Below are 15186 nucleotides of genomic sequence, written 5' to 3'. Positions count from 1 at the left end.
CGCAAAGCAGCCCACAGCATCACTGTGTCTGCTCTCCTGTTCTGGAGGCTCTAAGTGTGGTGAGACAATATCAGACTTTCTGTCTTTGCCAAATGTTATTAGATTGGTAAATCTAAAGCAGAAGGAAGTGATAATGTCAACAATGCTTAAAGGTGTTCAGAGTTACAGGCGTCTTGGTCCTTCCTGACAGGCTGGTGTTCTGCAACTTGTTTCTTTCACAGACAAAGATTTGAAATTCAAAACTAATGAATTGACCTTCACTAAAATAGACTCTGATCCACAGGTAGAAAGATTCTTCAGCTTTGCAAAAAGGTAATTAGACAATATGAGGCAATAGAAGGAAAACAAGCCACATTATGCTCGACTATGCACAAGTGCAGCTTATTTTTAAACACAGATATCGTTATAAACACGAGGCGGCCCATGATCTGAAGTGGGAGCAAAGTGCCTCCTATTAAGCTCACATATAAAAAACAACAAATCTAGGAAACTTTCACATAAATTAATACTGGAGTTGAACATTTTGGGAATGCACTTCTTGTTGGTTTTGCTTGACATAAAATTAATTATTCCTAAAGATAATATACATTTAACCTATATGTGAAATGAACTGAAGTAAAGTTAACAGGTTTACAGTTCATCCAGTCCAACCTGAACATAACTTACTGTTTCTATTTGCTTGTAGAAGGCAGTGTTTGTGTACAAACGTACTATGAGTCACACACAGTAACTAATGTCCTAGTATGTGTACAGCCTCCTGCCCCTGACATTGTCTCTACCAGGGGCAAACTTGAATCAATTCATAAATGAAACGCTACATTTATTAATAGAACCAAATGCAATAGTAATAGAGTCAAATGAAACTGCAAGATGTAAAATTGTGTATCTATTAGTGACGTGAGGGTGTCGTCATCTTTGTAGCTTCCATGTAACAGCATTGCTTATAAACTATTGATGTGGTGCAGTGGCTGCAACATGACTGGTTTATTCTACGTGTTCATATAAAGAAAACAAAGAACATTTCATTCTCTGTGTAGCTTAAGTATTGAAATAGTTTATTTTTATTTTATTTGACATTAAACAAAGATCAGTTTCATACAACTGCTAAGGTCACACATAACATCACTGTTAATATCGGGTCCTGACAAAAAGAAACACATTTAGTAGAAGGACAATTACCATAATAGTGAATAACAATATGTAATAATAAACAGTAAATTAGGTTCTTCAGTGCTGAGTAGAAATAGGGCATTAGAGTAAATGTTAGAAAAATACAATACGACGCTTTTCATAATATGAGCCATCGACCCGTATCTGTACTGATCCATTAACGCCTCGTCTCGCCCTTGTGCGCTACATACAGTGCTTCACTGAGTTGCTACAGTGCTGCCACCAACACCAACACGTGACCTCAATGTACACAGGATGACAGGACAACGCTTCTGTGCAGATGCTTAATAGTTCTACGTCACATTTCTAGAAATCATGGCTGCAGTCGCCATCACACGTCTGATATGTCGATTTACTTGCATGTGTTTTTTATTAGCTCCAAGTAGCATTTGGCAAAATGCATTTAGGCAAATTTCTGTGTTCTGTTTGTGTGTGTGTCCTTGCAGTTACATCGAAGTAGGGCCCAAAGGCCTTTTTTAGGGTCAAGATGTCATTTTAGGGCTGAGGTTAGAATTGAGGTTTGGATGTTGGAAGGATGTGTGTGTGTGTGTGGGGGGGGGGTGTGTGTGTGTGCAAAGCGCCTACAGTCAAATATGTCAGGATATGATGGTAACACCAAAAACAAACCACTAAGGACAAAACGGAGCAACTGTGGCGTGAAGAAACAGACAGGAAGTAAATGTCCACAGCGTGACAGTGTCGTGGTGAGTTCACTGACCGCAACAAAGAGCCTGTCCACAGCATCTATCAGCGACAATAAGGTGTTTTCCCTGAGCAACACAACATTGTTCACAACGTGCCTACTGGCTACAGGTTCACATGCACAACCGCTGCTTTGTCCTGATGTCATAACTGTAGTACTCTCCGAAAACAGCTGAAAGCAATTCACACACAAATTCAAGAACATCTGTGGATATGAGAGACAGAATCACGGTTAAAAAGTAGTTACAGGTTTCTGTGTGATACTTCATAAATACTCAACAGTGGCGGTTTCACATTTGTTCACTTCCTGTGATGAGACTCTTCAAATGAGAATATTATACAGTATATTCATATGATGAGTTAGAATAAGCCTGAGGCTGGTTGCATGCAAATAAACATGATTACTGCAAAAATAGAAAAAAAGGTTAGTGCACACGGCAAAGTCACATTGATAGAGCTGATGAATGTGCTGTACACAGAGTATGCAGACGATCATTTGTGAGGTTCAAGGTTTCCTCTGATGATTTACTCAAATATATTAGTCCTGTAATCATAGTAGTCGTAGACGTTCACATAAACATCATAAACATCCTATATGCGGGTTTTACCAGAGGTCATGTCTTCGCTTCGGTGATCTCCACTACTTTCCACAGCTGGTGCCATTACAGAAGCCTAATGAGCAGATACGTCACACAAATGCAATGCAAAGTCAAGTATTTAGAGCAGCTTTAAACAAGCAGCTTTGTCTAATCATCTAGAATCATAGACGTTATGCTGAAGTGAAGGTGACGTCAGGTACGATAAGTCTAAACAACCCTCTGTACATTCATCATCCATACGTCATGACAGTTTTTCACTTTACTTGTGTCTTTGTGTCATAGGAGACAAAACCTGGGTTATTTCCCTGCCTCTAAACCAGCTGTAGTCTGATCTGTGCTTTTCAAGAGGATACACTGAAGAAAATCAAATAAATAGTGCAGCTATATTCCAGATTTATGTTCATCTTATACTTATTGTCATTTACATATGTGCTGACTTGGCCTCTAAGATCAGAAGTGGGACTGCGGTTTTTGTTTAAGTTGGCCAAACAGGGACATGCTGTAACTCTGTGCTTAAAAATGGCTACATTCAAAAAATAAATAATTACATTTCTGATATGATAGGTTTTAAATAATTAAATACTAAGTTTACGTCTAAATTCACATTTTAATCTTATTTTTAGTCACAAATATTAAATAATGGTATTTGTATTATTATTTGTACAGTCCAGATCATTATCCAGGCATCTAAAATCCTGTAAACCACAAACAAAGTGACACTGTTGGCCTGCATTGACTTGACTGGTCGTTTGTGCTCATACATTATGACCCCGTCCATGTGAGAGCAGTCCTGATCATGTGGCAGCATTAAACCTGCTGTTAATTAGAGGTAAGTATCGAAAACCACCACACCCACAGTGTGGAAATATGCTCATCCTGTGCCGTCGCCCCGTCTTCGCCTCAGAGAGGGGAACATGCTTTGGCTTGTTTGAAACACCAGTACTGACCATAGATAACCATGCTAATGCTAATGCTAATGCTACGCTATAACCGTCTGGAAAACTATATAAGTTGTAGATAAGAAGTTGGATCAAGTAAATAGATAAGTAGGAGACAGGTGGTTCACTGCATCACCCGACGCTACTCAGTGTCTGAGAACCGCTCTGTGCTCAGGTGGAAGCCTGCGATGCCGGGCCCACTTGTCCTCTTTGAAGGTTTCATCCTGAGACCGAGTTCAGACTGTGGGATTCAGGGATCCTCCATGTGAAACGGATCATTTGCTTCACTCCGCCGCAGAGACTCTGAAATGGCAGAAGGTACAGAGAAGAATGAGCATTGATAGGATAAAATGGGTTGATTCAGGAAGGGGTGCTATAGTCTGGACGTGTTTTACTGGATGTGGGTCTGTGTGGTCTCACAGTTGGCGAGCTGGAGTCTGGTCTGTTCCTTCTGTTGGCTCGGGGGGGCTCGTGTTTTCGATTTAATGTAGGTCATCATCTTTGGTTCCACTCCACCTGGAAGAGACGCAGGGTCAAACCTAGTCCACTGTTTTAACGTGCTGCTGGGGAGCGACGCAGACACACGTTCACATTCTGATTATCAGTGGGTCTGAATGCGGCAGGAGATGAAGCAGCAGCTGACACGATGACACGTTCAGAATCGGACAACCAGCCTCTTGGACTAAAACACAGCCTGGGTTTGGTTCTCACATGCCGTGGCTCTTTACGCTGCTTTAACCAAGAAACAATGACCTCCAGCATTTGACATGAAAAACCTTCAGTCAGACGTGTTCACCCAGTTCACCTGCTCAGTCTGTGGTAACTGTTGTAACATATGTCAAGTTTAGCATTTATCCACAGGCAGCCCACTGCCCACCATTGAGGGTAAAGGTTCTGATGTCAACTGACTGTATGACATTAAGCCTGTTACAGTATACATCTACATGGAATTGCAGTTTACGCTCCAATGTCCTGGGATTCCAGGGACGGCCAGGTGTCTAAAGGTGTAGCAGCAATAAATACGAGATGATGTTTGAACGTTTATGTTTTCATACATGATGTGCCTGGTGAGAGAACCCAGAGAGCTTCACTCCTTAATAGGCAGAAACACAACACACAAAAATGTCTTTCTATGAAAATGTGTGATAAGCATATCTTCATGAATTAGTGAAATGCAGATCTACCACTGATGTGGTTTACATTTAAAAGTTATACTGAGGGAAAAGCTTGCTTTGCTTCCTCCTGTCTGATCCTAACATCTAGTGATGTGGCTAAATGTGAACACGGTGTAATTATTTATTGCCAACATTTGGAATTCAATGTAAATAGATGAGCCAGGAAGCCACAGTTTCCAATTTAGGGGCATTGAATAGCTTCGTTATTGGTCCAACACAATTGTCCTAGTGCACATACCCGAAGCATTCATTAGGTTTGGTTAGATAAGAACCTGCTCATCTGGGCACTTACACACGGACACCTCAGGCTGTACTGTACCTTGTGGTGGTCTGGGTAGTCTGCTCTGTGTATCACACACAAGGTGTTCAGACTGGGGTTGTACGGGCTGGAGGAAGGCCACAGTGGGGAAAGGCACCGATTGGATATGGGTCATGGAAGAGGTGGGCACCCCTGCATAGCTGCTGTCCTTAAAGCCAGAGGGAATTCTCCACCGGGGTAGCGGGGAAGGAGACACGTCCCCACTGGAGGAACTGGGAACACTGGGAGGGCTGAGGGACTGCTCTGGGGTGGATGACGATTTGGGAAGGAGGTGCAGAAATGAGGAGAAAAAGGAACAGGATTCAGGAAGGGGGATGGTCCCAATTCCACTGTCCAATGTTCGCATCTTGCAGCCGGAGCCTGCGGCACAAGGAGAACAGTTGAAGTGGCTGAGGGTAGAGGGAGAGAAAGGAAGCAGCACAGCAGTAGAACAGGAGCTCGCAACCGTTTACCTACAGTAAACTCTACAGTGTCTGAGGAAATGAGGATCCGTACTTGTTGTTCTGATGAATAACTTGGACATCAAGTCAGTGACACACCTTTATTCATCAGAATAATCACTAACACTTTCTGTCCTCCACCATGTTCCTGCCACATTGTACTGCAGCACCTTTCAGCTTCTGTCCGAGTCATTTCATACAGAAAACACACGCTTAGACTCTTTAACGTAATGTGGGCTTCTCTTAAAATCTAAGTTGAATAATTGTGGTGTGTTAAATAAGTGTGAGGCAGCGTAATGACTTTTTTTGCTAATCAGATCGTAGCCACTGAGAATGACTGAAGGATTTTACTAAACCTGCTGCTGTAGATTTTAAACGCGTAGAGGTCGTATCGTTGTTGGTAGCAGCTGTTGTCATGCAAGCTCTTGTTTTAATATGTGGCCGGTAGCAGAAACCTGTCGGCAGCAGCTGCTCCCTCATTAATTAAGGCTCCTTCTTCCCAGACCTCTTCGGGGAGCTTCTAGCTCAGTTTTATTCACATTTTCCTTAGTTCTTTGTTGTTGCACATTTAAAACCACCAAAGCAGAAAAAAAGAACAGTTACATGCAGAAAACTAAAAAAAAGAAAGGGTTGATGAAATAAATGGAAGCTTTATAGCAGCAACTGACTTTTCCTTTGAATAAGCAAAACACCACTGGGTTTTACTTTAAAATGTCCACGTACACCAAAGGCAACAGCTTTTATTTTGAAGAGCCATGCTGCAGTACAATGAAATCAATGTACTATGGTTAATGTGAAGCTCAGTAGCAATGACACATAAAAATCTAACCAGGGTGAACATCTCACAAATGAAGTTAATGCTACTGTTGCAGAAAAACACCTGAACTCTTTACTGTGGGAGTAAAACACGCTTCCTACCATGAAGCCCAACTTACATCAATGAACTTACTAAAGTGTTTTTTTCTTAATAAAACAGCTTGTGTGGCACCCTTAAGGTGGAAATGAGTCAGCCAGCGTGCTTGTAAACAGGAAGAGGATGCTGAACTGAAACTTTATTGATCCATCTGGTTTTCAGTTCAGAAGAGCTGTGATGACACAGACTGGTTCCAACAAGCCTCAAACAAGAGTAACTGTGTCTTCTCTCCATTGGAGCAGCTCAATCAATAACTGCTTAGTGTCAGGAGACAAGGCTGCACTAGTTTAATATCCTTCAACATGAGAAGACGTTTGTGAACCTGCGGTGCAAAAGGTTCTTTAACCACATTAGAGAACCTTTACAGTAAATGTCAACACTAGGCAGCTGAAACCAGGCCAAGAAAAACAATGTCTCCAGAGACGGACTGAGGAAACATCACAGCTTGTGATGTGTGTAACAAAGACAGGGTGTAGACTCATCCATGTTTATTAAAGCCTCAAACAGGAGCCGTGCTTTAAGCCTGAGCTACAGCTCTAGAACATTGATTAGAGTAAAACCACACTGTAGTAAAAAGTACCACATCATATTCATGGCAAGGTGCAGGCAGTGAATGCACCTCATGGACCGCTGATCTACAAACCAGGCAACCTCAACAGTGGCAACATGCAAGCAACTAACCAAAGGTGATGGTGGCAAAGGTGAGAGAAGCCGCGAGTATGTGTAAAACCACTAAACAACTCACAGGAAGACGTTTCATCTGATACGTTTCATGACCCAAACAAAAACGTACAAAGTATCTGGAGCCTCTGGAACCCAGAGGCCTTCACCACTCACTGGGTTGCTTTCCTGAAACTTTTGGAGAGGACTGTATATGAAGCTCATGATGTTATCGCTCAGTTGACAGCAAAGTTAATTCAGTCAGTAGTGGCTTGGATGACTGTGCCTGGCTGGTGCAGTGCTGAAATTTTAATAAGGTGATTAACCCCTGAGGGCAGCGCCCCCCTATATCAAACACGCTTGATATTTGCAGTGCCTTGCTGATGGTGCCACTCTGGACAATGAAATTCCAACAGGATCTGTCACTAGTCGTGTTCCTGAGCAGTGTGAAGGTTTTTATAAGCTGCTATTTTTAATTTATACGTGGCTGCAGTGAAATTAAAACTCTGCTTCCTATGGTTTACACCACGCTGTATGTCTCTCCTATTTAACTAGGGTGCCTTTACATTAAATGGAATTGTATTTACTCAGGCCATTGTCAAAAATCACAGCTCTTCCACTTTCCAGCTTCATTCACTCACTCACGTTAGGGTGACGAGTGACATAACCACATATAGAGAAGCCAGACAACATGCCACCTTCACATTGAAACGCACCTGGGCTGCCTTCCGTGGAGCTGATCTATCCAGCCTACAACCAATCAGATCAGATCCACCAATAAGAAAAATGTTCGTTATTCGTTAATGCTGTTGCGGGAAGAGTTCAAAAACTTCAGATGAGTGTATTGGTCAGATCACACCAGCACAGTGTGTCAGTGGCCTAAGGCACAAAAACCCAAACCTGAGCTGTGGATTCATAAATAAAAAAAAGGAAAAATACTGTTTAGGAAATTAGTCAAACTGATTCGGGCTAAACTCTCTTGTTATTTTGTGGATAATTAGTTCAACTCATGTCATAAATACACAAAATAAAGTAATAGAGTAATAGAGTAAGAGAGTTTAGCATGTTAGCAGATTAACATGACTACTCAAAGCTAAGGGTGAACGAGCTGTTCACGTTCCAGACACACAGCTACAGTACACAACCAACATCTCATCCTAATTATTATCATCACATAACAAAACAATCCATCTCATTCTGGGTCACGCTAAAGCAACGGGAACTCATTTGGGCCCGTGTCTGAATAACCTTATGGTGATGAGCCTGTGCATGCAAACCTTCACTGTGTGGTTCTGTGAAGATGAGTGGGCACGGCTAGAAACATGTCCGTTAGCATGATGAAATGGTTTGTAGTTACCCTGATTCGAATTACTGGTCAAATTAATGCAAAGGCAGAACATATGGAACATACGAATGGAGGAAGAAGCACAAAATGAGCACTTTGCATGTTGGTTTGACTGCTGGTATATTTATCATAACTTACACATATTTGTCATATTTGGTCTTCACTTCTGTCTGCACACTGTAAAATGGGAAGCACAGACAAAACCTTAAGGCTTTAAAGGACACAGCTAGTATGGTGCGGCTGTTAAGCCCATGTTTGACTTTGAGCTGAGTTTATCCAGGTACAAATATGAGCAGGAAGGACACAACGCCTACAGTCTGAGGTATTCAAATACAAACACAAGGGTGAAACGGCTCAAGTAAAAATTAGGTTACAGAGTGGATAAAACAAAGTACAGAGACCTGCTGTGTTCTGTTCTATGGAGCTTAATGAGTCACAGTTTTAGTGGCAGATACTGTAGAACAGAGATGTGGTTTATGCTGCCAGGAAAAAAACTACTTACCTAAAACCAGGAGCATCCTGAAACATGAACCCACCAGTAGCTCATTCTAGACCGGATGACTGTAACTTCCTATTAAAACCATTCTGGCCCAACCGTCCTGTCTGTGTTCAGTTACTGGTCCACCTTTCCTGTTTTTATTGTGTTGCTGCTTGTTGTTGTTCTTTTCTATCTGCTATTCTGTCTCTCTATTTGCAGTTCTATGTATTAATGACCCTGGACCCATGACATTAACATACTGTTACTAACTGTGCATCCTATCTTCTCTACATTACCCATCATTCTCTGGGCTCAGCTCAGTTTATGTTTATAGAATATGCACATCACAACATGAACCTTCCATACTGTATGTATGCAGTATGCCTGGTCTCCTGCACACAAGCGCAGTGTATTTGTGCCTTGGATGTTCTTGTAAATGACCTTTCTCATTTTGTGTCTATAATTACTAATCAACTACAATATGTGTTAATGTATCAAATGTGAATGTTGTGAATGTACAGAAAGACACACGAAGAATAGAAAGGCCTGACCTATTACTGCTTCCTGGTGGGTCGATCCATTTTCACCATCAGATCTTCGGCTCATCATCTGCATTTTTGAGAAAAAGGCAGTTTCATACGTACACAAAATGCACAGTATTACAAAACCCCTAACACTGCCATTAGGTCAGTTTTAAACAAAGTTCCATATTAAATTGGTGTGAGTGAATCTTAATCCCATGCTGTATCTTCAAAACAATAGACTGCATGTGTTATTTTATAGTTTAGTCAACATTGTTAAATTGTTGAGGGTCACATTTTAAATGAAGTTTTTGAGGTATTAAAAAGTGTTGCGTTGTATAAATGAACACCAGTGAATAAGTCTGGGCACAAGAAATGAAGAGGTCTAAAAAAGTTTTAGTAATTAAGAGCAAAATGATGAAACATAGTGTAAGATGGTTTGATGGACAGTTGCTGGAATTAGCCTGAAGCACATGTACAGTCGCAATCAAAATTATTCAACCCCCTGCCCTGCAAGACGCTTTGTTGATGTGACTCAAAACACAATTAAAGCTTTAAGAAACAGGCAAAGAAAGTTTAATGATGTTTGTGTGATTTTTAGGCGTGTGATAGTAATAATAACAAAACCCCACATATGTATTTACATATATACTGTGCGATTGGTAATATGCAGTACATGTACTGTAAGAACACATTTCTGTGGATGATATTGTAATAAAAACATACTTTCCGTTCACTGCACAGTGTTCATAAAGAAAGATTAGCAATTATCATTGCAATGACCTCAGAGTTCTCAAATGAAGCTTGTGTGTCTCAGAATCCTTCAAATGCTATTCAAGCCTTTCTTGCTCACATTGCTGTGGTTAGAACTAAAGCTACCACACAAATAATCGTTTTCTATCAAGTAATGAATTGATTTACCTTCGGTTCTCCGGTGAAGTCACCGTGTCCTTGTATTTCATTCATGGACATTCCAGGGCAGGGCATTGATATGCACGCCCGCACTGCATCATGGGACTCTCTCCTTCCCACTGAGCTGCGAGAAAACTGTTTGTCAACAAACCATTGCGTGCTAAGATCAAGTATATTGTATTGGCTAATCAATCCCAGGGTAAATTCACTAATACTGTAAATTACTCAATGTATTTTAAACCCAGCTGTGATTCTTTTAGATCATCTCAGGGTTCAGGGGACTCATAAATGATCTAAGACCATTTAAAAAAATGGCTAATGTCATCTAAGGCAGTAAATCACTTTACAGGCTATAAGTTATAACTAAATCTGTTGGGATAAGTACTTCCAGCAGATGGAAGGCTTTTGTAATGTTGAGATAAAATTGAAGATGTCCAAAGCTTAGGTATTATGTGTGTTAAGTGCTGCAGAGTCAAAGGGTGACATATATCTTACCAGTCTTTTCCATCACTTTTTCTTCTGTCTCTCTTTTTGTCAGACTTTATCTGCTTTCCTCCCAGAAGTGATGTAATCTTCTGCTCCCTCTTGTCCTCTTTTACTTTTGGTGGATCAGTTTTTTTGCCACTTGGAGCAGGAAGCTTGCTCTTGCGAAAACCAAACCAATTTGCCAAGGTTGAACTGGGTTTTGGTTTCACCTCACTGCTTCTCTCCTGCTCCTGAGACTTGTGCAAGTTCTCCTCTATGCCAAGCATAACTTTCTCCTCAATTGTGGTTATAGTACTTTGTCTCTCTGGCTCTTCAGATACTGGCTCCCCGAATGCGCTGGAAAACTGTTGCTCGATCTGCAGGCGCCTAGCATGCTCCCGTTGGAGTTTAAGACTTTGAAGTCTTTCACTAGACGATCCTAAATGCGAGGGACCGGTCAAACCCTCTTCAATCAAGAAGTTGTTCAGAAGAGATCGATTCATTGGACAATGGTAGCTACTAGAGCAACTCATACTCCCTGGAAGGACATCTCCAAGTGAGTTCAGGGAGCTCCCTGAGTGGGTTTTAATCTGTGTCCGAACCTTTCCAGAACGGTTGAAGCTTGGCCTGTCCATGTAACGAGCGCCAAAGCTCTGGCTACGAGCCTTGGCACCATTCATGCCCATTACTGGTTTAAGAAGAGGCCTGGTTGATACAGACACAGACCTTTTAAACAACCAGCCTTCCTCATCAAATCCCCAGTCTAACATCACACCGCTGTCTGATGCTGTGGGCTGAATGGATGGCTCAGAATCTAATGAGTTACAGCGGGTCTCGATCTTCCTGCGAGCTTTGTCATGAACACCACGTTCGTGTATCATCTGGGGATCACACGTAAAAGTCTGGAAGGTCTGGAAACTTTTAGAGTTTGTTTCTTCTTTGTTATGTCTTCCAAAGACGAGAAAGGTGCTTGTTTCCTGTCCAGCGATTGCTTCATGAGATTTTGCATTTACGGGAAGAGCCATTTTGACAGAAGTGTGAGAATTATTGGCAATCCCATGGTGGTAAACATTAGAATATGCCTGCGGCAAGACTTCGGAAAGTTTTGGCTCACTAATGCTCTGTTGGGATCTTTGTAGGATGCTTGTGTTGGGGAGCACAGAGGAAGAACCGTTTTCATCATAGCACATGGACGTTCTGCCCATCGATAACTGGACTGACTCTGAAGCTTGACTTTCTTGAAGAGGGACAGACTGTATCTTGGATGAGTGAGTGTGGTACATCTTGTTGGGGATGTCTTTTGGTGGATTATTTTCAGCACCCATTTGATGTTGATTGTCTTTAGTTGGGTTGGATTGATGTGGTTGTACAGCAGATGGAACCTGGTTTGAGTGTGACTTGTTGGCACCTGAGGCTATTGTCTCAGCAGTAGAGCCTTGACCTGCACATTTATGGCCATTGGGTAAAGTGTCACCATCAGGTCTAAATACAAGGGAAGAAGTTCGACCTGGAGGCAGTGGAGGGGATGGGGACCTGTGTTTTGAACCAGAAGCATCATAGTGCTGGTCTTGGCGTCGCAGTTTTCTTGGAGAGCAGGGTAAGTTGTCATAAATGCTCTCCTCCACAGAATCATAGCTTGATTGAGGCCTTGTGATTTGCAAACTTGCTTTTGTTGGGCTCATTTGTTGGGAGCGTTCATTGATCCCTGGAGGCTTAACTGTCTTTGAGTGTTTCACAGGAGAAGCCAGAGGAGAGCGCTGTTGGACACTTTCCAGAGACTTTGAATTTGCTGACGCAGCAATATTCTCATCTTTTTCACCTCTAGGTAAGGCTCCTTTGCTTGAACTGTGTGTTTTCTTGACATTTGCTCTTTTGCTGGATGCACTGGGTCCAGTATGGTTTGACTGTTCTTTTGGTTTCTGACTAATAAGCTTTTGGTGGAGAGGAGAATGGGTATGCTTAGCTTGGTCCGGTCCTGCATCTGCACTCTTGCTCCGCAGAATAAAAGCCTTCCTGGCTGAATCACACGGCTGAGGTTTTGGTTTCCTCTGGGAAGCTTCTGATATGCTGTGGTGCTGACTTTTACCACCGACTTGACTTGCCTGGTCTCTGTAATGACCAACCTCCACTGAGGAGCTGCGCTGCCTGGCGTCATTCAGACTAAGAGCTCTTGCCACACTGTTTTGAATAGACATGCTCATGTCAGCCATCCCTGATTCCACTTGGTTAGTCACTAACCTGCCATCTTGTCTTTTAATGTGATCAAGCCTCGATTTACGGTCAGCTGACCTTTCCTGGTTGTTGTTTCTGTCACTAAGCTTTTTGCCCAATGTGTTTCTGTTGGTTTCCTCTGTATATGTAAGGCTGTCTGTTGGGCTTACACCAGGTCTAAGTTTGGGGCTATCCAAAAATAATAGGTTGCCTGATACAGGTGATGGAAAAAGACCACAGTCTACTGCAAGTTTTACAAGGTTTTCTTGAGAATTGGTGTCATCATCCCCCAGTTTCTCCAAGCAAAGAAGCTCTTTTACTGGAGTGTCATTAGATTCGCTTTGCAATTTATGTGAATTATCATCTGCATCATCAGAGTCTAGGGCAGTACACCCTGCTTCAATCTTGGGGGGTTTATTTGTTGGGGCTATTGGCTTGGTTGTAGTCTCTCGCTGCCCAGACTTGACACCAAGTGAGTATATGCCCTCATTTGATGTCATACAATCTTTGCAGTGTGGAGCGGATACAAGTGAGGTCGCCTCTTTAGAGCTGTGCATCTGGAGATGCTTCAGGCCTTTCAGAATATGTCCTTCTTTCCATCCCAGGTCTGTCTGCTTGATAGGTTCTGAGTGATTGCTGGAAACAGACCCTGTGCTCATCCTTTTGTCTCGGTTTGAGCCACACTGTGCAAGATAGACAGTTCAAATTATAGAAAAGTACTTCAAGACAGGTTTTTACCAAAATGCTACAAAGATGCTAACACAGACTTGACAGACCTGTTTGGATAAACCACGTCCTTCAGCCCAGGTGTGGGAACCGCTGGAGTACTCACTACAGGCGCTTGATAATGAAAGTTCACTGCCACTACCACTGCCACTGCTGCGTGGGCATGTCAGACTCAGCAGGCTGGGCCACCTTCCTGCAGCAACACCTGCTTTTCCATTCCGCTGGACGTCCTGAAAAACAGTTATTTAAGGAAATAGAGATTAAGGAAAAAGTAATAAGCGAAAGATGTGGAAGCAATGTTTGAGGTATTCATTCTTAAACATAAAGTGTCTTGACTACTTTTATGTATTCTTACCACCCTAATTCCAAAAACGTATACAGGACACTGTATAAACATACATCAAAATGTGTAGTGACTTGAAAATCTAATAAACACATATTTTATTAACAACAAAGGGAAAACATTTCAAAGGTTTAAACTGAGGAAATGTATGATTTTTAAAAAAAAGATGATTTTGGAAATTATTTGAAATTTTTGAAAGTCGGTAAGGAATGTTTTTCAAGCTGCCTCTTTTTTAATAGCCTGTAACTATCTGGGAGTTGATATCAGGATCCCTGGGCTGGCTCTGCCAGATGGTCTGTTGCTCGCTCTCTTTTCCTCAGTGAACTCACTCTGTAATCAATTCAGTTCCACACACCTGTGCCATGGTATGTTAGCCATGTTACTCATGCATTTTGTAACATATAAGACGTACATTGTGCTTATGCCCTTAGGTATTATGTTCAACCTTGTTCAGCCATGTTTAGAAAGGTTTACCCATGTTTAGTTTTGTTTAGCCATGTTTATCCATATTTAGCCTAGTTTAGCCATGTTTGCCACGTTAAGCCTTGTTTGCCATGTTTGTCACACATTTCTGTGAATGTACCTGCTAGCTTCATTTTATTAGCCTTGTTTAGTTTTGCTGTGTTTTGCTTTTTCCTTTTCTAGTTTCTAGTTTCTAGGTTTATCCTCCTGGTGTTTTGTTGTTACTATTTTAGCGAACTCTGATTTTGTTTATTAAAGAAACTTAAAACTTTTGAAGTCTGGTTCCGGCTCTGACTTGGGTCCCAAGAATGTTTCATAGACTCGTCCGCCATCTTGCATTATGGATTGTAAAGGTTGCGTGAATGTCAATACAAAGAAACCACTGTATGTCACAAATGACATGTCATCCTGAGATTCACAGCTGGAGTTTTGATCTCATTTTAGATACACTGACAGATATCAAACTGTTATTGTACATTGGCTTGTGAGTGACAGGTCCTCCTATGTGTTACTTAAAACTGTTAGCATAGTCCAGTTGCTGCACATTGGTGCCATTTCCACTCAGAGGAACCCAAAGGTGTCAAGTGTTGTGACCCCATTTAAAACAGCATTGACCGTCTGCACGGCTGCCGCGCCTTCCTCACAAAGTCATTAGTGTCATCTGTTAACAATAATTAATGTCAATAGGAAATAATTGCATAAGGGAGCTGGGGACTACAGTGATTTGGTCCATTCATTGATATTCACCTATTATTTGATTATCCATGCTGGCCTCTCTTTCATCAGCACTGCGGGAGAAGCTACATT

At 41.8% G+C, this 15186-nt stretch overlaps 1 protein-coding gene across 17 annotated transcripts in view; it reads right to left on the bottom strand.

Annotated features, from left to right (window-relative positions):
- Window positions 1–1038: 1038 nt before the first annotated feature.
- LOC114847306 (nck-associated protein 5-like) overlaps window positions 1039–15186 on the bottom strand; it is a 43064-nt gene continuing 28916 nt past the window's right edge. For 3 of the 17 annotated variants that reach the window (XM_055504935.1, XM_029136875.3, XM_029136876.3), the window contains 7 exons: window positions 13625–13804; window positions 10668–13531; window positions 10182–10296; window positions 9291–9354; window positions 4904–5263; window positions 3805–3925; window positions 1039–3712 (listed from right to left, as the gene is read on the bottom strand). In XM_055504935.1, coding sequence (XP_055360910.1) covers window positions 3694–3712; window positions 3805–3925; window positions 4904–5263; window positions 9291–9354; window positions 10182–10296; window positions 10668–13531; window positions 13625–13804 — 3723 coding nt within the window. In that variant the 3' untranslated portion in view covers window positions 1039–3693. Of the gene's footprint in view, window positions 3713–3793; window positions 3926–4903; window positions 5264–8399; window positions 8439–9290; window positions 9355–10181; window positions 10297–10667; window positions 13532–13624; window positions 13805–15186 lie in introns of those variants that run through there. The other 14 variants (XR_008693373.1, XR_008693374.1, XM_029136879.3 and 11 more) reach the window with 14 other exon arrangements.

This window comes from Betta splendens, chromosome 21 (assembly GCF_900634795.4).
Source record: "Betta splendens chromosome 21, fBetSpl5.4, whole genome shotgun sequence".
NCBI classification, from domain to species: domain Eukaryota; kingdom Metazoa; phylum Chordata; class Actinopteri; order Anabantiformes; family Osphronemidae; genus Betta; species Betta splendens.
This window is presented reverse-complemented; position numbering and strand designations above follow the sequence as displayed.